Below are 27,888 nucleotides of genomic sequence, written 5' to 3'. Positions count from 1 at the left end.
ATCATGTGTCTTTGTCATGTTTCTGTATATGTTCAAATATCGGTATTTACCATAACTTTGTATGTCATTTCATGTGATACAATCTCGTTTGTTGATCTGTTTGTCGTTATGTATGCTTTGCTTGTACTTTGCTTGTGCATTCAATTCTATGAATATATGTCTTGAAATATTGTTTATACAATATTTGGCCGCTAGCCTATGATAGTTAAAAGAGCGATTATTGATATATTGAAAGTGCTATTTAACAGTGTTTTATATATTTATATGTTGTTACTTACGTGTTTATTATGAATTATATATTTTTAGATTACATCTCTACATTTATTGAATCTGGTTCTTCGTGTTCCCGTACAATACCAACCGTCAATAGTGATAATTGTTTTTGCTTCAACTTTTTACATTACTGCGGGTATTAAAAAGGCAAGGTATAGGAAAATGGCAATTAAAACGTAAATTTTCTACTTGCGAAAAAGGATACGATAGAACTAATCGTAAGACCAATGAGTGTACTTCTAGTTTGGCAAGAACACGAGACTTCTCTTCACTTTTTACTTTGTGGTTATTTCGCTGCCAATTTGAGCAATAATTGCATTACATATTTCAATGAGAAATAGTGACGAATCGTATCATGTGAAAGAACGCATGTGTAAATGACACACATCAGCATTTGCTCAATTCAGCTGTTTGCCTAACTGAAATAACATTTCAGCAGATATTTCATCGAAGGACTTGTAGACCTGCGTTCATATATTTTCTCAGTTCGATAAAATAGGAGAGCAACGAAACTGTTATAGTAAACTGTCCTGTGATGCACTAGAGGAAATATATAAATAACAACAGCGCCAAACTTCGCAAACTATGCCCTTCTTATAGCACAATGATTGGTTATAAGTACGTAAAGTTTGGTGCTTAGTGCATTATGCAAAAATTAGGGAGCGGATACTATTAAAACAGTTTTGGCAATTCAAGATTCATAACTTTTAATTGGCGAAAAGAATTGCTGGTTATCGAACCTAACCGAAGTTTTCTTGCCATATATATTCTGTAGTATTTTTCAGCTTACTTTAATATACCGATTTACATAGGTTATTTGGGACAATTACCTTTCCTTAAGGTATCTGCATAACCCGTATATTAGTTTAAGAAAGTGGTTTTTTACCTTCAACTACAGAAAGCATGCTCCTGACCTGACGTGTTTCAGCTCTCTAGAGATCCATTTTCTGGTTATCCCACTTGGATTTATCTACTTAGTAGGTACCAGAATCGAACGATACCAAATTCCGACCAAATTTGGTGATAATGTACCAAAAGCGTACACAGATATTGATCGGTAAAAGCCAATAATAGGTTATTTCGAAAAGTAAAGAGCGTTAACTTTATAATGCTTAAGCAAACTTACCTTTCACAATTACAAAAAACCGTATATTTGTTTAAAAAACACAAAACAGTACGTTTTTTTCGTATGTAATACTTAATTTTTCCCGTCTAAGTACAAACATAATATTGATCCTACTTAAATCGCGATCGACTTTTTACGTACTGATATTTTACCGATAAAGCAGAAACGTTTTAAAGATGTAAAATGATAATAAAACATTAAAAAACATAATCATACTGCAGTCCTGCCTGTGGCGGGTGTTGCATAATTTCATCGATATACACTACGTGGTTTTCAAAAGCTGAAAATGTATTTTTCAAAAAAAAAAAAATTAAATGATTATATTTATATTTACAAAGCAACTCATTCAAAGAAATGTGTAATCTTTTCCGCGTGTTTAGAATAAAATAAGCCGAAAATTAGGGAGACCAGATTTTTTCAGCATATGTTTCGTGTCTGCCTTATGCTTATCTATATATTTTGGGTCTATTGAGTCAAGTAGATATGTATATATATTTATATATATATATATATATATAACATATAAATATATATAACTATTTAAGGATTAAAATTCGACATGTTGCATTTTATTGGGGTATGGTATGCAATGGGGCTGTTCAAAATGGGTGGAGTCCGAGGGACTCCACCAACATTTTGAACTGCGCCATTGCATACCATAGCCCAATAAAATGCAACATGTCGAATTTTAACACTTATATTTACATTTATTTAAATTTACATTTCTGCTTAAATAAATTGATTATTCAAGAGCATTTGGTATTTTCTTTCTCTTGTTGTTCTCACAGTGGGTAAATTAGAACAGCTGCTGTTCAACCGAATGTCATAAAACAATGAATGCGCAGATAGAATAGTTCCTTATTTATAGGTTCAGTTTTTATATTTTCAAGGACAAGTATATTATAAATACACATTATAACTGTTTTACAACTAGGAAAATACAACTGGAGTAAGGAACATTTACAATAACAAGAAAACAACAAAAATATCGCCACATGCAAAGTTCTCATCATATCTCGCGATAAACGCGACCCAACGTATTTGTTAAACACGACTTGTCAACTTTAAGATAAATTCCAGTAAATTACTTGTTTAGCGTTATGTTAAAGAAGCAGTTGGCGAAAGAACTATGTTGAAATATGGTGTTAGACAAATCTGCAAGTGTATTTTCATTTCTCTGGACTTTAACATCGGATGAAAAGCCTGTGGCGGTGGGTGGGGTAACGTGTTTATCAATGGGAATGTTTGCGGAAGTAGAGCCAGAGGACGCGAGAAGACTCAGTGTTGAACTGAGCTCTTTTTTCTGGACGTCGCTGGGTGCCCTGCAATACGACTTTAATGATGCCTCATTCCTGTGCCCGGACATGAACATAATATGACGAGCTTCAAAGCCACTGTCGTTCATTGCTTGGATAGCTGTGGCCCTGACACTGTGCGCGGTGTACCAACCTGTTATTTTGCTTGCTTTGCAAATGTCAGCCATGAAACTGCTGTACGACCGCTTTGACAGAGGCGCATTGGTGAACCAAATGTCATTTGCCTCAGGTCTTGCGATGGCATCCTTGAAGCAGGCATTAAACAGCATAGGCGCCGATTTGTCGGTTTTATTGATGAGTAACTTTAACATTGCTACAAGACAACATGGGCCACCTGTCGTATACATTCTACGGTCTGATGGAGCCTCATCCTTGGTAAGCCCACCCTGGAATATTTTTTTCTGCGTCTCGTGCTTCAGGGTGACATACTCAATTCCATCATGGTCTGCAGTAAACTCAAAGGAGTCGATTTGAAGCTGGTGATGAAATTCAAGGCCGCGTGACACGAAGTGGAGAGCAAGTTGGAACCATACACACTGTCGAAGAATAATTGGAGAGCATGGAGCATTGGCGAAGAACCTGGAAATGGTTTCAAGGTCGCTTTGCTCGATGATAGGCTTGTGATGTGTGGGTCGGGAAAGTCCGGCCTTAGTTTGTTTCTTCATGAAGCCATCAAGTGTGCGATTTGCAACCTTAAATGATGTGCCATGAACAATGTCCATGTTGCGGCCAAGGTCGGTCAGATGTCTGTTCAGACCAGATCGTATGTTCTTCATACTATTCTTGTGGTACACCTAAGACCAAGCTCCGAAAGCCTTTAAGCGCCTTTCTGATGGCTGCGGTGCGACTTCGCAGTGGAACTTGCCCAAAATCTGGCCAAGTAACTCTTCTGAGACAGTAGATGTGTTTAGAGGCCCAGCATACCTAGATCTATGCCAATCTGGAGTTAGAAAAAGTATTTGTGCATTTTAGTATTGAATTAGTGTTAAAATTGTTTTATAATAGTTGTTTATAATTATGTATTCCTGTTAAATGAGATTTGTATATATTTTCACTATATTGTTAAAAATATATTTTCATAATATTGTTAAAATATCTTTTTATTGTAAATTTCAAAATTTTAAACACTTTTTAGTACATTTATGTGTTAAAATTAAGTTGATTTATCTTTTCACCAATTAGATATCAAAATGAAATAATTAACACTCATTTTTCACAAAAGATGAAGAAAAAAACATTTGCATACCTTGAAATACCTTTACTGCCCATTTTGTGTTTTCTCTTGTTCTCTTTGACTGGTGAGACCCTTCAAAAACCTTTATGTCTTCCTCGCCAACCCTTCTAAACCTGGTACAATCTTCTTGTTCTTCCTTCAGTTCTCCTTCTTCCTTCTGTTCTTGTTTCAATTCCTTGATTTCATATTTTGTTGAATTGTCAGATGCTTTACAATTACTAAATGTTAATTCCAAATCCCGAAATAAGTCATCATCATTGTCATATAATAGTTCTACAAATGATCCATCCATCATGAAATTAAAATATAGATTAAAATCAATTAAATTATCGTTGCTCATTTTGTTTTCCCTTGTTTACTGAAGTTTTCGTCGTCTGCCTTATTTTGACAGGTTGTCAATAATTTTACTACGATTTCATTGAAAAAATAGTTCCGTAGTAAATAAGCTCCGCCCATTTGTATTATTGCGCCCAATGACAGGACAGAAGTATCGAATAAACGCACGCGATATCCATGGGAAATGCCATTGCACTTTATACAGAAATAAAGTGCAATTGATAAACAAAAACCATCGTTAAGGAATGAAGTGTGAATGTAAATATATATATATATATATATATATATATATATATAGAGAGAGAGAGAGAGAGAAATTAAATGTAAGTGCAAATTTTAACATCGTGACATGAAGCGTGTGGAGAGTCTATCTATGTATGCTGTTCTTAAAGATTTGGAATTTGTATGTAATTTTGACTAATTGAAATAAGCTTCTTAAGCCTCCTAAGCTTAACACATTTCATAGATATTCAAAAATGTCACCTTTGTAACTGTCTTCTTAATCTAACTTCCTTCTGAAAAAACATCAATTACGTGTTCTGTTAATTTACACTTGCATCTACTAACGTTTTCTTTAACCTACAAACAAAGTATTATACAATGTATATTCGAAAAACTACAGAAACAAGCTCAGTAGCAAAAAGTTCAACCATAAACCCGGTTTGATGGCACTGGTTCATGAAACATGGAAGAACAGCACAAAACTCCACAAACAGCACAGTACATACTTACTCTATATATAAAACTAGGTATGTTTATCAAGGATTGTTAGGTACCGCCTTGGAACGGTCAGTAAAATATTAATTAACTATGGGTTTAAACCAGTTTGTGTGCACAACCTCATTCGTATACCAACAATCCCGAATAAAGTAATAAAATAAATGGTTGAACGTTATCAGTTTTCAAGGTGTTTCTTAAACATTTCATTTTCTAGTTTTTGCCATAGTTTCGTTTAAAAAAGGGATTCTTTCATTTTCTGTGCATATTTTTAAAAAAATAGGTGCATTTATCAAGGATTGTAAGGTACCGCCTTGGAACGGTCAGTAAATGTCAATTTACTGGGGGTTTAAACCAGTTTAAGTGCATAAACCTCACTCTTATCCCAACAATCCTAAATAAAGATAAAAAGTAAACGGTTAATCTTATCAAATTATGCATTAACTTGAGGAAACTTAATAATCAAACAAATAATAATAAATATATAGGTAAACCCCAAGTACTTCTATGATTAGATATCCCAACTCTTATTGCAGACGGATATATACAATTCAGAGCACCTAATGCAAACACTTTTCAAAGATACGATGCAGTCATTGTTTGAAAGTATGAGCATCACACACAGTCTGCCTTATAAACTAAAAGGTTTAAAAATGTGTGATCATAGAGTTTCATAATAAAAAAACATCATTGTACTAAAACTGGGAACAAATAAAGAAAACATTATTAAAAATAAAAGCGACATATATAAGCTAATCTTTTCTTCCAAATGATTACCTATGTAAAATCTTTGAAGAAAATGACGTCACGTGCAAAAACACTCCGAGCCAGCCAAAGTCGGTTTAAAGATAACATGAATCTTAAATAGTAAACATTAAAGATGTTAAAGATATTCTTTACACATTTTCAAATAGGACTATAAATTAGATTTTTGCAACTCATATTGAAAACATTCGTATTACAGAAATAGTTATTGTGCACATTTATAGATATGACACATGCCAGAAGAAATTTTAAAAATGTTGTTAGAAGCAAGAAATTTATATAATTGACGAATCAGAAATACATGATTTCAAAGAAAAGGATCGACTAATAACAGAATGGCGTGATAACGTGATGAAAACGAACCCGAATTATTTAAGGGTGCTTTAAAATAATTATATCCCGATCAATATGCGATGCAACTACGAATGTAGCATTAATGGAGATAATTTTATAAAATGTAAACAAGAAGATTATGCCTTATTGCCATTTTTCAGTGAAAAATAGTAATAGTATTTTATGATAAAAGATACTATTACGATGTAAGAGAAAAAAGTTGTTTTGGCTAAAAGTTATTTCCTTCAATTTCTGAGTTTTTTAATCGATTATCGAGTATTTACGATCGTAATATATTATAAATACATTTCTATGCTTCACATTCGACGTACTCACAACTGTTTAACAAATTTATAGACCTATCCAGTGTTTTGGATAATAATCACTTCTGTTTAAGCCTTTACCAACAAATGTATATTTTGTTGGCCACGAGGTGTCATACACGGTTATTCCACCAGAAAGCCAAGCTCCCCACCAACCAAATGTCCCGATGGTTATAATTACGTGATCACAACAAACCATGAGTGCAAAGTCTAGAACAGCTTCTTTAAAAGGGGAGTAAAACACGTCGGGTCCTGACGTATTGTTTTTGCACCATTCCATACCATTGCTGAGGACAACAAAGTGGACTGTCTTCTTTCGTAGCTTTTTTCTGAAGTAGTCCATAGATCTATTTAGGTATGTTGCGTCCGACGGAACATAACCTCGTTTGACGTTAGCATCAATTGTCATATCGCCTCTTCGAACGTGCACACACACATTAACTGCGCCTATATTATTGTAAAAAGGTTTCCACAATAGTATTGACAGTTTTGTTAGCTAAGACATGAATAGAAATTTAAAACATATTAGATGAAGCAATGAAATGGTATGCCTGTTGTGCGATCGGGAAAAAACGAATATGGTTATAAAGATGAAATGTCATTTTGTTTCGCCGAGAAGGTTTTATTGTTTTCTATTGTCAACCTTTATCAATGATTGACAAAAACACGATAATAATGTCAAAGGACTAGACACCAGATGTTCATAAATACGGCAGGTTCAGTTTTTTTTCCAAAACAACCATATAATTATCAAAACGAAGTAGTAGGACGTCAATAATAAGTTATTTTACATAATTAAAATAATAATTAATCGCGGGCTCAGCTGTGTTCACCCGCAAAAAATAGCGCATAATGGTTTCACAGTTTATAATGTGTATACTTCGCGTGTGAACGTCCCGAAATAAAAGCAGATATATATACCGAAGCTATTTTTTTTTAAAAACTGGGATATACGTTCTAGACTAATGCAGTTAATTTCACATGTAAAATATGCAAAATTGCGAAAGAAACATTTTTCGAAGGCGATGCAATACATCACTTAGCAAGATTCAATACGTTGTCTATTTTTTCTAACATTAGTACCATCTGGTGCCTAGTCCCTTTAAACGTATAAAGTTTAATTTAATATAATAATTTGTACCTGGTGATGATATGTTTTGCAGGAATGCGTTTGCTTTGTCGGTGAATTCAGCTTTCAAAGTAAATATTTTTCGCACTTCATCCTTCGCATTGTCAAAATATTTCCAGCTACTACGATAACCACCTAGCGTCCAATTCTGACAACGATCTAAAGACTCCACTGCTTTCTGATAGGTACCATACTTTATTTCAGCGAAGTTTTTTTCGTTAACTGCAGACACGTTTACGTAAATCCGCGGCATTTCAAACCATCTAAATATGTAATGATTGTACCGCGACTGAGGCGTTAAACCTCGTCTTTTTGCAACTCCGATCAAGGCCGCTATTTCAAACATAAGGTTTCCAGCCCTACCTTGAGGGCCTTTGGAGGAAATATAGGTGTTACAAGGACTGTTTCTACAAGCAACGTTGCACACTGGATGCGTTTCAGAATTTGTGTTCTCCCTCTTCCGTTTAGTGAATGGAATGTTTGTATCGCAAGATTTGTTTTTACACTCAACGTTACTGTCCGATTTGTTATTGATTGATTTACTTAGTTTTTCAGTAAATTTCCGTTCCCTCTGTTCTTCGTATTTCAGCCAGAATATCTCAAAACATGTCATATTACAAACAACGTTCTGGGATTCGCGATTGCAAGCTAGTGATGTATACGTACAATTCGTTACTTTTCCAAATATCAAGTCCCTTTGAGTGTTCATAAAACCCCTCACATCCCATTGCGCTTTTGCGTTTTGTTTCAAACATATGTATGCAACAATAAATGCTGCACAAAATACTATAAACATATATATTATTCGGTTATTCATTTCACACTCATATATGTATTTAAATTAGTGAATACATGGTTAATGTATTTGTTGGCACGATGAAAAGTATCGTATTACTATCCATATAGATACCGTATAGTCGAATATGACGCAATGTTGCATAGTAAACATAAAATAATTACATAACATTTATCCATGCTCGAACGCCGATTTTAGAAGTAAAACGTATTGAAAACAAAAGCGCTAAGGGAGAAAAGCATCAATCTTACATTCTTATCAAAATCAAATCAATACACTTAATATATTAACAATATCTGTCATGTGTTTCCGTTCCGGATAGAAAAATCCGACCCGAGGGCACCTCCGTTGCTAGGTAACGAAAAGTGCACCGCGGCCTTAAACCGTCGGTAAAACCAATGTATCTTTAGTACTACATCAGTCAACGTACACATAAAAAAGAGCACCGCGGCCTTAAACCGTCGGGTTAACCAGTGTATCTTTACAACAATGAACAACATACAAAAATGAGCACCGAGGCCTTAAACCTGTATACCAGAAAAGGGAAAAAAGAGCATTGAAAAGTGCGGTTTGAGGAAATAGGGTAAGAGGGCCTGAACTAAGCACAATGAAGTGTGCACCTGAAAACATGGGGGGGTATGTTTGACCAATAAAATTGGTTATACTGCGTCATGGTAATTTGACGGTGTCTCGTTTGCTTGAGAACTTGCAGAGGTAGGCTGCGTGGGACCCCCTGCAGAAACCACAGATGTGAGGGTGCGGGCATTTGGCATTGCACAAAGCGTTCTTTTGTTGAAATTCCAGCAGGTCTTGTCATGGAAGCTATGGATACGGTGACTGTGCGAGCTATGAAAAGATGTATAGAGGGGAGGTGAAAATGGAGTGGGTTGTTGATGGAAAGATGTAAACTTCCTACTTTTGCTTGATATTTTACCGTATTGTTTGTAGTCATAAAACCGATGTGATCCCAATATCCAATATATAGTAGTAACGATTTACCAAATTTATTTTCCTTAAAGAATCTTATTACTTATGAAAATATCATATTGATAAAGGTACTAACAACATCCACTTTTCTGAAATTGTTCGACGTGGTTGCTTTTTTGTTCACCGCTCAAAACAAATAGCAATAAGTCACTTAACCGTTTATTTCTTTTTCATTCCTCTTGACTAAAACTAAAAAGGTAAATAGACACAGGATAGATCATATTGTATACATAAGCAGGACAGGATTAATGTCGATATGTTTAAGGTATTCCTTATTTGTTTGCTGATGATATTCTTGTATTTGCCAACACAGGAAATAAGCTTCAGATAAGTTAAGATACATTGAATATTGCAATTAATGGCAATTAGTTGTTAATAGAGTCAAAAACAAAAATAATTATATTAAGTAAGGGAGATTGAGAGATTATTTAAAGCTTTTTGCACAATGACGAAGAATTAGAACTCGCCAATTGGTTTACATATCTTGGTGTGGAGTTTAGTAAACGAGGATCCATTTTTGGAAACCAATATTTATGCGGAAAGCTACAGAAACAAGCTTAGTAGCAAAATGTTTAAATATAAACCCGGTTTAATGGCACTGGGTAAACGCCAGAGACATAGAACATAAAATCACAAACATGACTACATTAACAGACCAAGCGCTTAAAGCCATTTTGAAAACGAATACATATCTTTATTAGTTCACTTGTCTATCAAGAAGCAAAGCCTCAAACTATTCGTCAATTAAATTGCTCACAATTTTAAATTATGCAGGAGAAGTTTGGGGTTTTGATCAAGGTAATGCAGCTGAGAGTTCATCTACAATTCTGCAACCTGCTACTCGGTGTCGAAAAGACAGAATGAATTATTTACGGTTAGTTAGGGAAATTATTTTCTAAATGAATTAGATATATGAATATGATTAAAATTGGGTAACACTATTGCATACAGATAATAACAAGTACAGATAAAATATTTATATCATGCGAAAAAATGGCATAGAACGAATTTAATTGGTGTTCCCTTACAAAAGATCTTCTTTGGAGTTAAGGTTTATTCGACCCATGGTTTTATCAAGTAATAGTAAATAATGAATAATTTATGGCGTAAGAGAAACAGCGGCTGAGAATATTTTCTTCAAGAATTGGCATGGTATACTTATTGCAATGAGTAGGGCTAGATTTTATATCAATCATACCTCAAAATATTGAATGTTACAAAGTTATGTCAGTCTATTTCCTATTTGCTATTATCCTCACACGTATTAAGCATTGAAACAGGTAGATGGAATAGATCACAATCAAAACACTTAAACGAACGTTTATGTACCATTAGTAATTTATAAGAGGACTAATATCATTTTGGTTTAGGGTGCACATTGTATTCTGAACTCATAGTTAGGTATTTACCAATGTATTATTGACAACGTCCCAGTATTTATAAATTATTTGAACTCTTTCATAAAGAAAATGAAGCTAATTTGAAAAATATGTAACAGTGTATATTTTTAATGCGTTTGAATTGAGAAACACTACATACTCCATGCTATTTGTATGGGTCTGCTTGAATTATCATCTATTGTTTGTTACAATTACACATTGACTTATCAAGTGCTCTTATGAAGACAAAAATAAATATTTACTATTAGTGCATCTCTCTATGTGTGCATAATTATGTATTTATAATATTATGGCTCTTTTGTCGCAATTTTAATTGTACATGTTTTGCCAGATGTGTCTATGACCTCCTTGGAAATGTATGTCCTGTTCTGTTTTGTTTTGTTATGTGTATTATAACACTCCCAATGTACATGTTAAATATGATTCAATACCTTAATAACAGAATGTACATAAGCTGCAATCGAAAGGATTGAACTTTAAAAGCAGTTTGTTGAATGGTAGTATTCCAAAAAGAAATTTGTATTAAAAACTATTCCATTCAAAATGTTCATCCATTATTCAGACAAACATAATGATATTCCAACAAGTCAACCACTATATTCAACAACCAACATGTTTCTGATATCCTATATACATTAGAACAAACCCGAAACCACCATTGACCTGACCTTTCCACAGTCTGCACTCAACTCGGTTTCCCTTTCTCATCCTCCGTATTTTTCCCTTCCTCTACTGTACCCATTTTTGGCCAATGAATGTGCCTCGTTATTTTTTATGATTATGAAATTTGCTTAACAAAATTGCCAACGTTACACAACGAATCATATCGTAGTGGGAACCGGGGGAATCTGACGATTCAGGAACACGAGGAATTTAATTTTACTAGTCTTATTGTTCTAATGAGGTTCGGGTGCAGCACGGTGATTTTATGAACAAAAAGACTTACATGTGTATATCGAAATGATAGATATTCCATTTTCCCCATATATGTTGTTTGTTATATATAGTTGAAACCTGCAGACCATGTAATTGTTTGGTTTTAGGATATAAAAACAACAACACAACAATGAAATAAAGTTCCTCTTCTTATAAACAGTTTATAAATTGCGTTATTGAAAGTAATCTGTTTGTTGAATTATTTTGTTGAAATATATAGGGGAATTTTAATGTCTGTGTAACGGATATAACAATGCCAAAAACATAACTTGACTATTATTTATTTCTTACTACTTATTTCTAGGCTGTCGGGCGCAGCGGGCTGATATTTTATAAATATAATTATGTCTCATTTGTATCGGTTATTCTTGTTGAAACTTACATTTTTAATCAACCATCAAATAATCTGAGCTCATACTAACAATAACATGAAATAAGCAAGCCGGAAAGGTTTTGTTACGTTTGGTTGTGATACAAGTGTGTTTTTCAAAATTTTCTTGAAATTAAAGGACTTATTATCAGAAAGAAATTTATTAATTGGGTTCTTTTTCAGTTATTACATTTATGTCCTATGCGGATACTAATAAGAACTACTGGCATTCATTTACAATTAACGCGCTTTGAAAATGGTACGCATTGGTAAACGGATCATATTCACGCCTTTAAGGTATTCTATTGCCTAATATTCATTAAACTAAAGAACGCGTTGTTTTTTACTTGAGGATAATAAAAAAGCTATATCAAAGTCAGTAAACATTTTACTAATACCGTTTTAATTATTTCAGTCATTTATTTTGTTTACAAAATGACATGTGTACATTTTTATACGTAAGCAATCACGAACGATTTGAAAGCTTAATACACAACATTTATAACTTGGAAACACACACACTGGAATAAATACGAAGGGGTGTTTTCAGTTTCGTAGGAGCTTCGTTAGTAACAGACTTGAAATTGGACTGAAAAGTTGTATACCTATAAAGTATGAGTGTTATTCTAGTACAGCCATAAAACATGATTCAGGACACCCTTCAAGCCCCTCAGCAGGCAGACGACTTTAGTCATGCGATGTTCATATTTGAGCTTTTTCAGAAAGGCATGATCTTCACTGCCATCGTGGCTGGCATCATCTGTTGCGGTCACCTAGTTTTTGTCCGCAGGAAGTACTGCCGAAATACTACGACGCTGATGGCTGTGGTGCTCTCGGGTTTTTTGCATCTGATCGCGTGCGTGTGCATGCTGACAATTGCTGAGAAGAACACGGAAATACTCGTAAAACAGAGGCCTCCGAGCGTCGGCTCGTGCTTGGATAACTGGATGACGGCGCGTTATGCAAACACAATGGTGCTCGTGGTTATCATTCATAATGTTTTTGTTCAGAACTTTAAATGGTCGTTGTCTTCTTGTCTACCATACGCAGGAATACTTGGCTGCATCATCACAGGAAGTGTTTTCGTCATCAAGAGAGTGCCGCAAAACAGTTCACTTCCAGTTGCACAACATTCTCTAGTGACACTTGGGACTTCCGGGAGTCAGCACGTGAATGTATTTCTGTCCGTGTGCCAAAAAAACGTTTACGAGGAAAGATGGGCTATTCTGGCCGAATATTTTCTCATTTACGTCCCCGTCATCGTCACAATTTTTGCTGCTCTCTGCATGAACAGGACAAAACAGTCGGGTATGACAATTTGTTTAAATACTATTTGCAATCATAATACTGACAGTTTTTGAGCTACTAGGCGATAAGTTTGAAGTAGAGAACAAATACATTTATAAAAGTGACAATAAAAACGTTATCTTTTGCCTAAATGTAGGATATGTATTTCCGATTATACCCTAACCCTTATCCTTATACCGCATATACTTACACCTCATAGCATCCAACTTTTTAAGGAAATTAGCAATATTATAACGGATAGAAATACTACCTCACAATTTTGTATGCGTATATGTATGCAAAACGAAATAAGAAGGCCAGAAGTAAATGCTTTAATTTAAATCGACGTTGCATGTTCCAGTATAAATCAAATGCAAAATGATTCATGATGCCAAGTATTAAATATATTATTTTAAAGGTACACACTGAGATATGTATATTAACGGGTACACGTAGCATACAAAAAGGAAGTATAATCTGTGTGTAATATCCTACATACCCAGGCTTAGGAATTCAGCCAAGGTACTCATCAAATGAGCTTTTGTTTCGGGAGGGGCATTTAATGGAGGTCCCGTGTGGCAGCATATACACTGGTTCATATTTAAGAGTCATGGTAGCTTTAACCCGGTTAACACCCTGTCTGTGCACTTAGCCCCTTATCCTAACATTCATACGAAAAGAAAAACTAGACTGATAATCTCATCGCGGCCGATGGATAGGCCAGCGCCGTCCTTAAATAAACGTTCATACCTCAAACATTCTTACAGAAGAACCATCCAAAAAATCCCTTATACTTTTTATTTTAGATTATAAATCTTTTCTCTCCTGTCTGTGTCAGACTTTACAAGATCTATCTAATCTTTTATCGTAGCCTTATACTATCAGCCCGACGTTACGACACCGGAAGGAGACACAGTGCAATATATGCCAAGCCTCAATTATCTGTTCAAAACAGTGACTGAAAGTGTTCAAATCAAGTTCCCACGTTGTTGAGGTGTAAATAAGACTCGATTTATCTACTTTGATAAACAGTAGGTGTTAACTACTGAATAATATACACTACGGTCACGTAACGGAGTCAACTAATCATCACACCATGTTAGCCTTACACCGTCACGAATTGCTGGATCTTAAAATACTAAATGCATTATTGAATGTATTTTTTTTTTTTGCAGATGTCACCATCACAGAGTTAAAGATTATATCAAACAGAGAGTGCAATGTTTTAAGGGCTAACTGCAATTGTGTTAAATTGAACTCAGTCATGATTGCTCTTCTTTCATATTTCACTCTAGTAATACTCTTTGTAAATCCAGGATACATTCTGTTTGCGGCCGCAACTTCGGGTTTCTTCTGGGACATTTGGCCAAGCTTTTTACAGATAGTATTTTATACTTCGTTTTGCTCAGATTATATTGGAAAGGTCATTTTATAATCACACTAATTGAGAAATGAAATTCATTTTTAATTTTCCTCAAAACTGAAAAATAATGCTGAAATATTTATCAAATTGAACAATATTCAAATGTCGATGTCTACATGTATCAGAAACATATACATTAAGTAACAGTCTAATCAAAAGATTTGGCAAATGTGTCTTATAACGAAAGTCTCAGATACGCTTTTGATGAAAGCTCATATACCGCAGGGAATCGATATCTTGAATATTTATTCTGCCTTCAGATAGTTCAAAATACAAATAATGATTTTGGCCACCTGACATGGTTCTTAGGCGTTGGAAGACAGAAAGCCAATCAAGATTTGACCATGGTGCAAAACTTAGAACATACAGTCGGTTTAGGCAAAGCTCATCAAATTGTTCAGCTTCCCAGTCAGAAGGCATGACTCGTTACAATTGCAATCATGCCGATAGGAACGATGACATTGGCGAGAAAGTATACTCCGACGATTGCTACAATCGTTACGATTGATAAGATGATGTACAGTAAAGGGCTGAATACGACAGAAGGTTGCATTGTGGTGTTAATGGCGAATAAGAAGCGCTTGTATCTTTCTACTGTGCACCGGCCATGTTAAATATTGTTTATTAAGTTGTTGTTGTTTTTAAATACATACTAAACTTCTATACAGCGGTATCTGTTATAATCATAGACACCAGTTAGCGCTATATTGGTGCACCGCCGATTCGTATCGCACGAAATTATTCTCGTACAAACCAAGTCTTGGCGGGAATTTATCGTATATAAAGTCATTCATTTCTTATACTGGGATCTTCTTTCACATTGGATTTACAATACTTATGTGAAAAACTACAGAAACAAGCTCAGTAGCCAACAGTTTAAACATAAACCCCGTTTAATGACCCAGGGTAAACGTCAAAGACATAGAACAAAACAAAATCACAAACAATAAACATGGAACAACAGTACAAAACTCCGCAAACAGCACAGTGCATACGTACTATATAAAAACGAGGTATTTTCTACAAGGATTGTTAGACACCGCCTTTGAACGGTGAGTTAAATGTAAATTGACTGGAGGTATAAAACCTCACTTTTATCCCAACAATTTTGAATAAAAAAGAACGTAAAAGGTAAATTTTATCAAAGTATGATGTTAAAATCGGATTGAATTACATTCATATATTGTTATTCTTATAGACTTATTTAGAAATTGAGAATAAATAAAAAGGACACATTTGAGTGTTGTAGGAAACGAATAAACTACTAAAACATATATTGTCTTAAAGTTTATTAATTCCGGTGTGGCAAGTTCGGGTCGGATATAATAAGATAATAATAGATAATTTGCCACATTGCCACATTGTTTGGTCCCGCGAACAGGATCCTTTGTAAAACAACATAAAAATGATTACATTGGAATTTGAAGTGTTGCATATAAGTAAATGGATTAAAAGCTTCTATGTTTCCAATTGCCAATTAGTAAATAGTAATTGGAATAAAATGGTAAAGTAAATGTGTAAATTGTGTACTTGTATATGGAAACAAAATAAGCATCAGTTCGCGTTATAAGAAGACCATTGATTATGCTTTTCCCAACGTCGGAACAACCTGAAAAAATGTACAATATATAAAAAAACATAGCTACTCAAATCACCTAGATTGCGTCTCAAACGAAATGACGCTAACCTAGCGTTACAGAGTTTACAAGAAAGGAAACACATATTATTTTTTTTTATTTGTGAACTTTTCAAGAACCTTATGAGGAGCTATGAATTAAAAATTGTCATTTTAAACCAATAATTGAAAGTAATTAATTTACATAGTTTAATTTATATTAAACAAAAAATGGTCATAGTAGTGCGCATTCGCGATTTCCTTAAACGATGTATCGCAATGTAGATTACGTAAGCATGTGGATATTTCCCACTATAATATGATATATGGTAATCCAAACATACACTGCCGGTGACTATTTCAGCATGCATTCGGAACATCTGCGCCATTTTATCGAAAACAACCTCGGATGTATGCCGGTACATCAGATGAAGTAGTTCGTAAAATTTTGAATTATATCATTAATTAAATGTATTGTTTTAGAGTTGTATTTATTGATCTAAGTTTAAATTGATTGCTAGTGAAGTGAATTATTGCAAACAAAATTAAGATTCCCGGAAGTGCGAGTGGGAAAGAACCACGCAAGCCGAGAGAGGCTAGGCTGAGCCGTTGTATTTTAAGTGTATATTCAAAGTGTACTCTATGAATTATGTGACTATAGTGCCCTATGATATGCCCGTGCTGGAATAGACGTTTGGTAAAATGAGACAACCTAGCAACTACGGTCTACGTTTAAATGCTCCTTTTGCCAAAAGCAACTGCAAAACCCGCAATCTCTTAGCAACGCAATGAAACAATGCAACTACCAATTGCCAACAGCAAATGCAACATCCAAAATATATCTCCGCAATTCATGGCAACGCAACGCAATGCAACGCAACCACCGGGACGCCAAGTCCTAGAGCGTTCCCGGCCTTGAGAAACAGACATGCAGCAGACTCCGTTAGAACTTGTTATTCCAGCAACGGGATAATAAACGTTATTTATATCTATTTTCATCCTAATTCATTGATTTTAGTGTATAATTCCCAATTTGATATGTATAGCCCTCTTGTTGATTTCCATACCGAGTGATAACTAGCACCGAGGTGCTCGACAAAGGTAAAAGGACTCAACAAGCCCAAATACATCTAAATCATGTATATATGTATGCATTTTTGAATTGAAATGGATGACAGCCTAGCCAGCTCTCGGCTTGCGAATTTTTTCCCCGCCACAAAATTGTTAAACAATTTCCCCTCAAAAAATATGTTTATGAATTTATACGTAATGCGTTATCGAATCCCTTCAAGCGTCAATAAAAAATAAATCCCCAGGAAGCCGAGATGTACTCCATCCGGGCGGAAAAAAACCCGGTCCACGTGTGAAATATCTATGTTGAGTAACCAATAATCCCCTGTGCGGCCGGGTGGTTTCGAGAGAAATTTGCAGGGGTTACATTTGCATTCGGGTTTGGCGGAGAATGACTGCAATGAATCTCAGCATGCCTTGCACCACACCGTGAATGTATTCCCTTTATCAAAGTCAATGCACGCAAAACTTGTAGACGATCGTGCTTGGCTACCGGGACCGTTCGAGTTCCCTGGGACGTGTCACGAACAATCATACCGCGCCACCACAGATAATTTTTAATTTTGGACCATGATGACGGAGTTATGGCCTGGCGTAGCCAAAACTGCAAGTCATATAAGCGCCATGCAAAGCCTATGAGGTTGCATATCCGACTAGATGGACATGTAAATTAAAAGTCCACTTTTTGATGGATTGTACCGTGGCCTTACACTCTTTTGGTTTGGCATCAAGGTAGCCATTCAGTGATATTGACAGTATACGTTATTTGGTAACTTATTGATGATGAAGTCTGGTGCATAGATAATGATTGAATGAATAAGCATTGATTTTAAGAGATGATTTAGGAACCGATGATGTTTTACATGCTGATTACATTTCTCAATACATGTAATTGCGGTGATAATATGGACTTAGATGAGACAAGTTGTTTTGTCGCAGACATTGTACAATTGTGTATTACCTTTAAGCAAGTGATGTGATATACTATATGTTATTGCACAAAGTGATGAGAAATATTGAATATTGGATTTGTGTTACACGGATCATATCATTTTGTGGAATCTTTGGAATATTAGTGATAAGTGTTCAGAAAATATTTGTGTAATATGTTTGTGATTCGAAGATAGGGATTATGAATTGAAGTGAACGGAAAAATGAGGACTTGATATCAAAACATGTTGGTTTGTGATTTACATCTTCTAGTCTCTAAGAGATAGACTTGTATGGTAAGATATCAGACATTTTAAAGTGACTTTGAGTATGTGAATTGATATTGATATTGTGTTGTGCTGTTAAAAGTAATTGGAATTACGGCCAAAGATTCAGAAGACAGTGAATTTGAGTGGGAATATGAATCTTATCTTTGTCCACGCATTTCAAAATTTTATGGGAATAGTGAACAAGATGAAGTGTGCTGGGACACATTTCAATTTGAGGTGGAGATATTGTTAAAAACTAATAAACAGTAATGAATTTAGTGGAGATGTGGTAAAATCAGGTGTTTAAAGGCTCAAAAAGGATCTACACACGATGCTGCAAGAAGGCTTGGAACGGAAGCAACTCTGGGACAGATTTGAACACAGTTGATTGTAGGTTTGGAAATGTAGAGTCAAGGGAAGTCATTTTAAGACAGTTTTACTTATTAAGTCAAGATACTGATGAAAGTATTAATAGATACTCAAAGAGATTGAGGTATTTTTCACAAAGGCAGTGCAGTTAGGAGGTTTAAAGTCTTCAAATACGGAAATTTTACAGAATGTATTGTATGCTGGATTGAAAAGAGAGATAAGATATAGGGCAAGGTATAAGTTTGACACAGTGGAGGTGTATGAAGATTTCATCTTTGAACTTAGAAGGATAGAACAAAATTTTAAGCAGAAAGTTGAGGAAGATGCACATAGTAATGAACAAGATGCTTATTGTGGAGCTGGTGTGAATATTGCTGGATAGAATTAAAATTTTAAAGAAAGAACCGATAGGGGAGGAATAAAGAATATGGTACAAGCCAAGCAGAAGATACAGAAGATATAGGGGCTAATAGGATAATAGAAGACACAATTATAAACCTAGAAGGCCAATAGCTATAAATAATTGTATGCCTACCTGTTATAATTGCAGACAAAAGGTCACATTGCTAGACTTTGCCCAAGCAATAGATACATGAGTACACCTATGACACACACAGATAAAGTGAAAAAAGAGCCAGAGCTAGTTGGTGAAGCCAATGAAGTTAAAGTTCTTTTGAACAAAATGGAAGTGAATGCTTTACTAGACACGGGAAGTTGTGTAACTATTATGGCCACAATTTTTTATGACAACAACTTAGCACATACAGAGATTAAACCCCTTAATAGTATATTGAAAACTGAATGTGCGGATGGCAATAGCTTGCCATTTGAAGGCTATGTAGAAGTAGATTTGGAAGTTCAGAAAGGAATACCTGGCTCAGATGTACTTAGATGCATGTTTTTTCACCACAGATACTAAGTACTCATCTACAACACCTCTTACCATTGGAACCAATATTTTACAAGTTTTACTAGATCATTGTGAACAAACAAATGGTGAGCAATTTCTTCAAAGAGCTTGATTATATGCACCTTGGTTTTTGTCATTTAAGTGTATGGTAATAAGAGAAAGGGAATTAAAGAGAAACAAAGACAGACTTGCCATAATCAGAAGTGCAGTAGGAGAGAAAGTAGTACTCAGGCCAAATGAAAATAAACATATAAATGGATATATAGACAAGGCAATTAATCATGCAACAACCGCAGCAATTATTCAAGAATCAAATGAGAGTACCTTACCATCTTATGTTAATATCACACCAGGACTCATAACTTATGAATATGGAAAAAAAATAATGTAATAGTGAATGTTTCAAACCTTACTCCCAACACAGTTGTTATCAACCCCAAAGCCATACTCTGTGAATTGCAACAAGATTGAAAAAGACAAATCAGATGTGCTGGAGCAGATCCATGTTGATGAAGACAACAACCTAACTCTAGATGAAAGAAAGAAGATAGATAGTTTACTTGAAAAGCATAGAGACATATTGTCAACATCAGACACTGACATTGGACATTGCGACATCTCCATGGGCCTCCAACTTTGTTTAAGTGAGAAAGAAGAATGGTAAAGTTAGAATGTGTTTGAATTATCAAAAGCAAAATAACCAAAGTGTCAAAGACGCCTACGCAATACCCCGTATTGAAGTAGTTTTTGATTTACTACATGGCAGCATATATTTCACAACAATTGACATGAAAGCAGGTTACCATCAAATTGAGGTTGAAGATGAACATAAGGAACGAACAGCGTTCACAGTAGGACCTCTTGGATTCTTTGAATATGTCAAAATGTCATTCGGGCTTTCTAATTCACCAGCTACCTGAGATTAATGAAAGAATGTTTAGGACCTTTAAATATGAATATCTGTGTAATTTACCTTGACGACCTTATTATTTTTTCTAACACCTTTGAAGAACACCTCGATAGGATCAATCAAGTGCTGACAAAATTACACGAATGCAGCCTGAAACTTTTCCCCGGAAAATGTTTTTTCGTACAGCAACAAGTTCATTTTTTCGGACATGTAGTGAGTGGGGAAGGGGTGGAGACAGACCCAGGAAAGATAGAGAAATTGAAGAACTGGCCGACTCCAAAGAACAGTGATGATCAGAGATCCTATCTACCGTTTGCGGGATATTACCGCAGATTTATTAAGGACTTTTCGAAGATCACGCGACCATTTTCAGATCTACTACCAGGAACACCGACAAAGAAAGGAAGACACAATAAGCCTAATCAAGACTGGAATTGGACTTAAAAGGAACAACAAATATTTGAGGAGCTCAACGTCATTCTTTCAAGCCTATCTATTCTAGCTTACCCAGATTTCACGAAGCCATTTTAAATACATACAGATGCCAGCACACGAGCTCTTGGGGCAGTATTGTACAAAACACATGATAGCCAAAAGAGGGTGATAGCCTTTGCCAGCTGGCCTCTTTCCAAAAGTGAATGCAATTATCCAGCACACAAATAAAAGTTTTTAGCGCTAAAATGGGGCGTCACTGAGAAGTTCTCTGATAACATGAAAATGAATACTTTTGAAGTTTACACAGACAACAACCCACTAACATATATTCTGACAACAGCTAAGTTAGATGCGACCGGCCACAGATGGGCATCAGCATTATGAAACTATAACTTTACAATTCATTACAGAGCAGGACTTAAGAATTCAGATGCAGACAGCTTGAGCAGGTATCCAGAAAGAGACGAGGAGGAAAAGACGCTTGATGACGAAGCAGTTAAAGCCATATGCAACAGCACAAATGAGACACCACTGATTCAGACAATACAACTTATGAATATAAACCTTGTAGAGACATTAGAAGATGCAAGACAGACTCTAGCTCAGAATGAGTTGAGAGAAGTGAGCAGAAGTCAGAGACAGGACCCAATGATAGAGAAGTTGAGAAGAGCTGTGATAGATGAAAGGTTACCCAGAAAGATACATGGTAGTTATCATATAGTGATGAGGAGGCATTTTAAGAATTTGATAATAAAGAGGGAAGTTATGTATAAACAAGTGAAGCACACAGATGTTACGACCAATTGATAGTACCTCCATGCTATAGGGAAGATGTCTTAAAAGGGGTACATACAGATGTAGGACAACCTTGAAAGGATAGGACCATGTCGCTACTGAAATAGAGATTTTGATTGACCTGGAATACAGCAAGATGTGGAAAACTGGATTACGAATTGCCAAAGGTGTCTCAGGAGAAAGACCCCAACCAACACCAGAGCTCCACTAGTTAACATGACGTCAACATATCCACTTGAGAGAGTATGTATTGACTATTTGACTCTGGAACCATCCAAAGGCAACATTTCAAACATCTTAGTCATTATAGACCATTACACGAAATTTGCACAAGCAATTCCAACAAAGAACCAGACAGCTAAAACCACGTCAGAAGCTCTTTTCAACAACTTTATAGTTCATTACGGTATACCATCCACCTTACATTCCGACCAAGGCGTAAATTTTGAGTCTGAGACAATACAGGAACTGTGTAGATTGACAAACATGAAGAAGTCAAGGACTACCCCTTACCACCCGATGGGAAATGGTCAGACAGACAGAATGAATAGGACCCTCCTAGACATATTAGGGAAATTAGAGCCTAAACAGAAACAGGACTGGAAGCGGTACATTGCGCCTTTAGTGTTTGCCTACAATTGCATCCCTCACGAGACAACAAAGATATCACTATACAAGTTGATGTTTGGACGAAGACCGAGATTACCTATTGATGCAGTTTTTGACATAGAGCGAGATAACATCAAGAACCCAGCAAATAGGGAATACATAGAAGAACTTCGGGAAATAATGAAGAGAACTAACAAAGTAGTACAAGAATACACACAGAAGTCAAAACTAAAGCAGAAAGCAGGATACGACAAAAAGGTAAAGGCGGTTAGGATAGAGATAGGAGACAAAGTATTAGTAAAGAAACTAGCGTTTGATGGGAAGCACACAATTGATGACAAATTTGAAGAAGAGATGTACGGGGTCGTGGATCAGCCTAGAAGTGAGATACCAGTGTTCAAGATCAGAGGTAGAAGATCAGGATTACTGAAGTTATTTCAAAGGAATCATTTGTGCCCGGTTAAATGCCAGGGAGACGACAATGAGGAAGTGGAGCAAAATGATCATGATCCGGAAAAGAAAGTAAAAGAAGAACAGGCGAATCAGACATCTACTTAAAGTAGAACTGAGATACATAAGGAAGAAGATAACGTACATGAGAAAAATAGGGGCGACGTCGCAGATGAAACAAATAGTGAAAGCGAAGAGGGATATGGGTGTGTAGACATGACACACCGAAGTGGGGACGAACACAATCCCAGAGGAACAAGTAAAGTTAAAACAGGTACCAGTACAAGGGAATTGAAATAGAGGATAGAAGAGATAAAAATGATATTGTTGACCAACATATAGAGCACAGAGATAAGCAAAGAGCTGATGTTGGTAATGTAAGGGAATAGCCATCTCAGACGAATGAGGATACAAGACCAAAGGTAGTTGAAAATAACACGGCAGGAATTACAATTAGAGACAGGAACGCTCAGGACACTTACAGGAGTACAGACCGTAAAGAGGAAGAAAGAGAAGAAACTGATGCTATAACTAAAAGGAAAGATGTGATAGAACAGGTAGAAGAAGACCGAAATATTACAAGAGACACTTTAGATCAAAGTCAAGAAGGTCAAATAGTTGAAGTTGATGAGAGAGAAGAAATTGCAGAGGATCCAGTAATGAGAAGATCAGAAGGACAGAGAAGACCACCAGATAGGTACAGATATTACCAGATGAACCAGATAGTTCAGAGACAAGTTGGTTCAAGGATTGAAGCTCTTGAAATTCTAGCACAATCAGGAGCATTGAGAAACTTGGATTTGATTTTGGCACAGAAGTTGATAGAGTCTCTGATGAAGTAGATTAAAATGAGATTACTAGAGCTATTGCACCAATTTTATGTTATATTATACATGTTTTTATCAAAATCTTGGTTAATTCATGAGTGAAACTGCTGACATGCATATTAGATTGCGATGACGCAGTTTTGAAGGAGGGGAGATGTAAGACTACTATTTCAATGATTAGGTTAAATTTATCAAGTATAGGGATGGGGTTTTTTGAAAAAATGAAACGAAATACTAGTTGATTACTGGTAAATTGAACTTGCTGTGATTTTAGATAAGTTAGTTTATAGAGTTGATTAAGTATTTTAGACCGCTAAAGTGCGCTAGTAAATACTTATGGACAACTAGAGATGTAGTGTTATTGCTAAAGTAGAAGTGATTGTTAGACTGAACGACGAGCCTTGAGTGAATGACGAACGTCATTTTTTCGGAGAAGGGAAGTATGTAGCCCAGTTGAAATTCTGATCGTTTAAGGGAGACAATTCATGCAGATTGGTTTCACTTTTTACCAGTTATTGGTTATTGTTTCCCTTAGACCATGATATATTATATGGTTGAGTGATTTCTTTGAAATTGGTCAGGTGACTGTAATTATCATTGTTGCAAAGATTTTTCCTTCATTGTTGAAAACATTTTGAAAGTTGTGGAAGCTTTTAGTTTGATCTTGTCGAAGTCAAGAAAAACTATTATGGTCATACTTTGATAAGATTTATCTTTTGCGTTTTATCTTTATTAAGAATTGTTGGGATAAGAGTGAGGTTTGTGCGCATAAACTGGATTAAACCCCCAGTAAATTTACATTTTACTGACCGTTCCAAGGCGGTACCTGACAATTCTTGATAAACATACCAATATTTTATATGTATATATATAGTATTTATGCACTGTGCTGTTTGAAGAGTTGTGTGCTGTTCTATGTTTCTTGTTTGTGAATTTGTGTTACATGTCTTTGGTGTTTGCCCATTGCCACTAAACCGGGTTTATGTTTAAACCTTTTGCTACTGAGCATGTTTCTGTAGCTTTTTGCATATATATTAGTTGCATTTGATCTTTTAACTATTTTATTTGTGTTTGCAATGTGTTAGAAATGTAATCATGCATTTGGTAGATTTGTCAGGCTGAATTATGTATTTTCGTGGTATTAGACGTTTAAGGATTGGTTTCAATATAGCATAATCTGCTAATTGTTCTCTACATTTAATATTGCATTCATGGTTTTGGGTTTTCAGTTATAACCAGCATGAACTGCATTCACCTGAAAGATGTGTGATTGAGAGTGAGGAGTTCAGTCCTTCAGACTTGGTAGGTGATTGATGTAAACTGTTTTGCACATGTTTGTTTATTGTATATGTACATTGTATGTCAGTGTATGTGTTATGTCATTTTAACACCACTAGACAATTACTTGACGTATGTGTAATATCATAGTCAGTAACGCATATATTCTTTGTTTACTACATTATGTTTATATTACAACAACAGTTACATATGTAATGTAATACATAGTGTTACTCTTTTTTTATTTTCAGAACGTGTTCTCTCTTATATTATATGGATTACGTTTATTTGAATCTACATGTTTATGATAACTGAAACGGTGCAATAAAGGCTAAAAACGAACCCGTGCCATTCTAACATTCCCATAAGAACTATTTGATTTAATAGCTTGGTTTAGACTGGTAATATTAACATCCGTGAACAAATGCGATTCTGTAACCATTTTTCTATGCGTAAGAATGAGCATAATTATATCTTCAACACTATCGTCAACTTCGTTTGTTCTTCTTGAGAGTAACCACACAAGTTTTGATAACATCAAATAAAGTTCTTGTTGAATTCTATTCTATTGCCAAGCTTTCAGTGATGTAGATTCTTTGAGACCCTGAATCAAGTAAACACGAGCTTTCCTTTCAAACTGACTTTCCGGATTTCCGACATTTGTTCGTGCAGTTTGCATTAGAACTATTTCACCTGTAGACAAGAGAGCATTTTGTTTTGGTAGTGTACTTTTCTCGTACGTTTCACTCAATTCTTCAGATACAGCTACGTTTTCATTCACACTTTAACTTTTAAATTTCTTTCGACAGAAGCTGCGATGATGCACATTCCGCAGACCACAATGTTCACAGACTTTGTTGCTTTAGCAGTCACGCGACGAATGCCCTTCCTTTAAGCATTTAAAGCAACTGCCTTCACACGACGAATGCCCTTCCCTCGAGCATTTAAAGCAACTGCCTTTTAAACATAATTTTCTTTCATCAATGATCTTTTGCATTACACATTCGTCGCTCCAAGTTTTGAACAATAGCTAAAGGATTGTACTCCGGTCTCGTGTAGTTATCAAGCCTGTTTGTTTTAGGTTTAACTGTTTCTGATTTTTGCACCTTTTCCGCTTTTTCACTAGCCACAATGTATTTACAGAGTATATCCCGAAGCTTCTTTATATACCACTTTTCTCGTTAATCTTTTTGGATTTTAATATGTCAAATAACGTTGCTCGGAAGTTTTGATTTAACAACAGCAACGAACACATCTTGATCAATAATTTGTTCAAGTACTTCCAGGATTCTTAGATGTTATTCATGGTATCTAGGAATTTCCGCAAGCTTTCAACATACTTACCAGCTGGCTTGATGTTAATAAGCTTGTTGAAGTGGGTGTCTATGATTTCCTGTGTGTCACCAAAACGCTCATTGAGAATATTGACTGCCACCCTGTAATTTTCGTTCGATATCGATAAGCCCGCTATAGCACTACGAGCTTCACCTCCAAGTTTACTCCTGAAGTAATTAAATTTATCAATATTTGATAACGTTTCATTTTTGTTCAATGAGCTTTTAAAATATTCCCAAAATCCGGTTCATTGGTTTTATCACATATAAAAACATATATCCAGTTTTAGTAACTTAACAGATTGCGCATGTTGCTTTTTCTTTGTGTCACATTGGGATTCTAAAAATTCCCGCTGCAATTGCATTTGAGCTTCAAACATTTTCTGCATTTCAACACTAGCCTTTTCATTTTTAGTCTCGATGTGTTTCCTCATTGGCGTATACAGTGGAATTTATAAGGCACAAGGCAGGCACAATCTTGGTGTTCAATTACATGTTCCAAACACTTGGATACCTTCCAGTCGTGTAGTTTCTTTTGAATGTTTGTGCATCCAAATACGACACATTGCTTCCCACCACTTCGTCGATATGGCATTATTACAGTCTAATGTTTCTATCATAACAAATAATTGAAATAGATTTGGAAATTATCATCACTTCCGGGTTTCTTATAAAAATTTCTGCAGTACCGTCATGGCAAACGTGGAGAATATTCAGGGGAAATACTTCGGGAACGATCGATTTCTTGGATTGTCTATATTGAATGCGTGAATGCAGGACACCACAAGTTCAGCAGAGCGTGTCGAGCTGCGTATGGTAGTCTCCGTCATAGTAAAATCTGCCGTTCCGTCCAAAAATTATTACATTAAAAAAGAGACTACCAGATGCAAAATATACACTCCTAGTAATTCTCAAAATATGTTATAGAATGCTCATTAACAAAAAATTATCACTAATAACAAAGACACAAAAAAGTAATCATAGTTCTATATGTTCAGAACTTTTGGCCGGCCATGGTGTCACAATCTTTGTGGTCTGGGCGCAACACAACAATAGGCTTTGATATCCATTACTAGATATCATTTCGTACTAATATACACTTTTTAAGTCTAGGGGTCAAAATGTAGACAACGAAGTTTATTGATGCGTTTGTATAAGCTTGATTTATAGCAGAAGTTTTAATAAGTTTGATTATGAATTATGTTTTAATACTTAAATCTTTTTGTGAAACAATTTTTTTTTCAAAAGAAAAAAGACATGAGGAGGACGTCACGTAAGAAGTGCATAGTTTTAAACCGATCGGAATTATTTTGAATGTGTAGCTTCACATATGTT

The 27,888-nt window shown here is 35.4% G+C and overlaps 2 protein-coding genes across 6 annotated transcripts; one reads left to right on the top strand and one right to left on the bottom strand.

The window, feature by feature from the left end:
• Positions 1–2,199: 2,199 nt before the first annotated feature.
• Positions 2,200–8,620, bottom strand: LOC128230197 (uncharacterized). Of its 3 annotated transcripts, none has more exons than XM_052942261.1 (3): positions 7,565–8,620; positions 3,962–6,870; positions 2,200–3,655 (listed from the first exon to the last, which is right to left on the bottom strand). In XM_052942261.1, the coding sequence occupies exon 3, from the start codon at positions 3,489–3,491 to the stop codon at positions 2,484–2,486; it is 1,008 nt and encodes a 335-aa protein (XP_052798221.1). In that variant the 5' UTR covers positions 3,492–3,655; positions 3,962–6,870; positions 7,565–8,620; the 3' UTR covers positions 2,200–2,483. The 3 variants fall into 2 exon arrangements, 2 of the variants coding, with proteins under 2 accessions (XP_052798221.1, XP_052798222.1); XM_052942262.1 differs by having other exon boundaries at positions 3,962–6,752.
• Positions 8,621–12,254: 3,634 nt separating this feature from the next.
• LOC128230393 (uncharacterized) lies at positions 12,255–16,025 on the top strand. 3 transcript variants are annotated; one of them, XM_052942615.1, is made up of 3 exons: positions 12,255–12,338; positions 12,764–13,349; positions 14,504–16,025. In XM_052942615.1, exons 2-3 carry the CDS (start codon positions 12,770–12,772, stop codon positions 14,761–14,763), a joined length of 840 nt encoding a protein of 279 aa, XP_052798575.1. In that variant the 5' UTR covers positions 12,255–12,338; positions 12,764–12,769; the 3' UTR covers positions 14,764–16,025. The 3 variants fall into 3 exon arrangements, with proteins under 3 accessions (XP_052798575.1, XP_052798573.1, XP_052798574.1); XM_052942614.1 differs by lacking the exon at positions 12,255–12,338 and adding an exon at positions 12,351–12,416; XM_052942613.1 differs by lacking the exon at positions 12,255–12,338 and having other exon boundaries at positions 12,345–13,349.
• Positions 16,026–27,888: the final 11,863 nt, after the last annotated feature.

Source organism: Mya arenaria, chromosome 4 (assembly GCF_026914265.1).
Source record: "Mya arenaria isolate MELC-2E11 chromosome 4, ASM2691426v1".
NCBI classification, from domain to species: Eukaryota; Metazoa; Mollusca; class Bivalvia; order Myida; family Myidae; genus Mya; species Mya arenaria.
Note: the sequence above shows the minus strand (reverse complement) of the source record. Positions and strands in the feature narration are given on the sequence as shown.

Bases quoted from the DNA above. Each gene is read 5' to 3' on its own strand.
- LOC128230197 (XM_052942261.1), bottom strand. From the start codon at position 3,491: ATGAAGAACATACGATCTGGTCTGAACAGACATCTGACCGACCTTGGC.
- LOC128230393 (XM_052942613.1), top strand. From the start codon at position 12,686: ATGATTCAGGACACCCTTCAAGCCCCTCAGCAGGCAGACGACTTTAGT. The intron at 13,350-14,503 runs GTATGACAATTT...TTTTTTTTGCAG, and splicing joins GAACAGGACAAAACAGTCGG to ATGTCACCATCACAGAGTTA.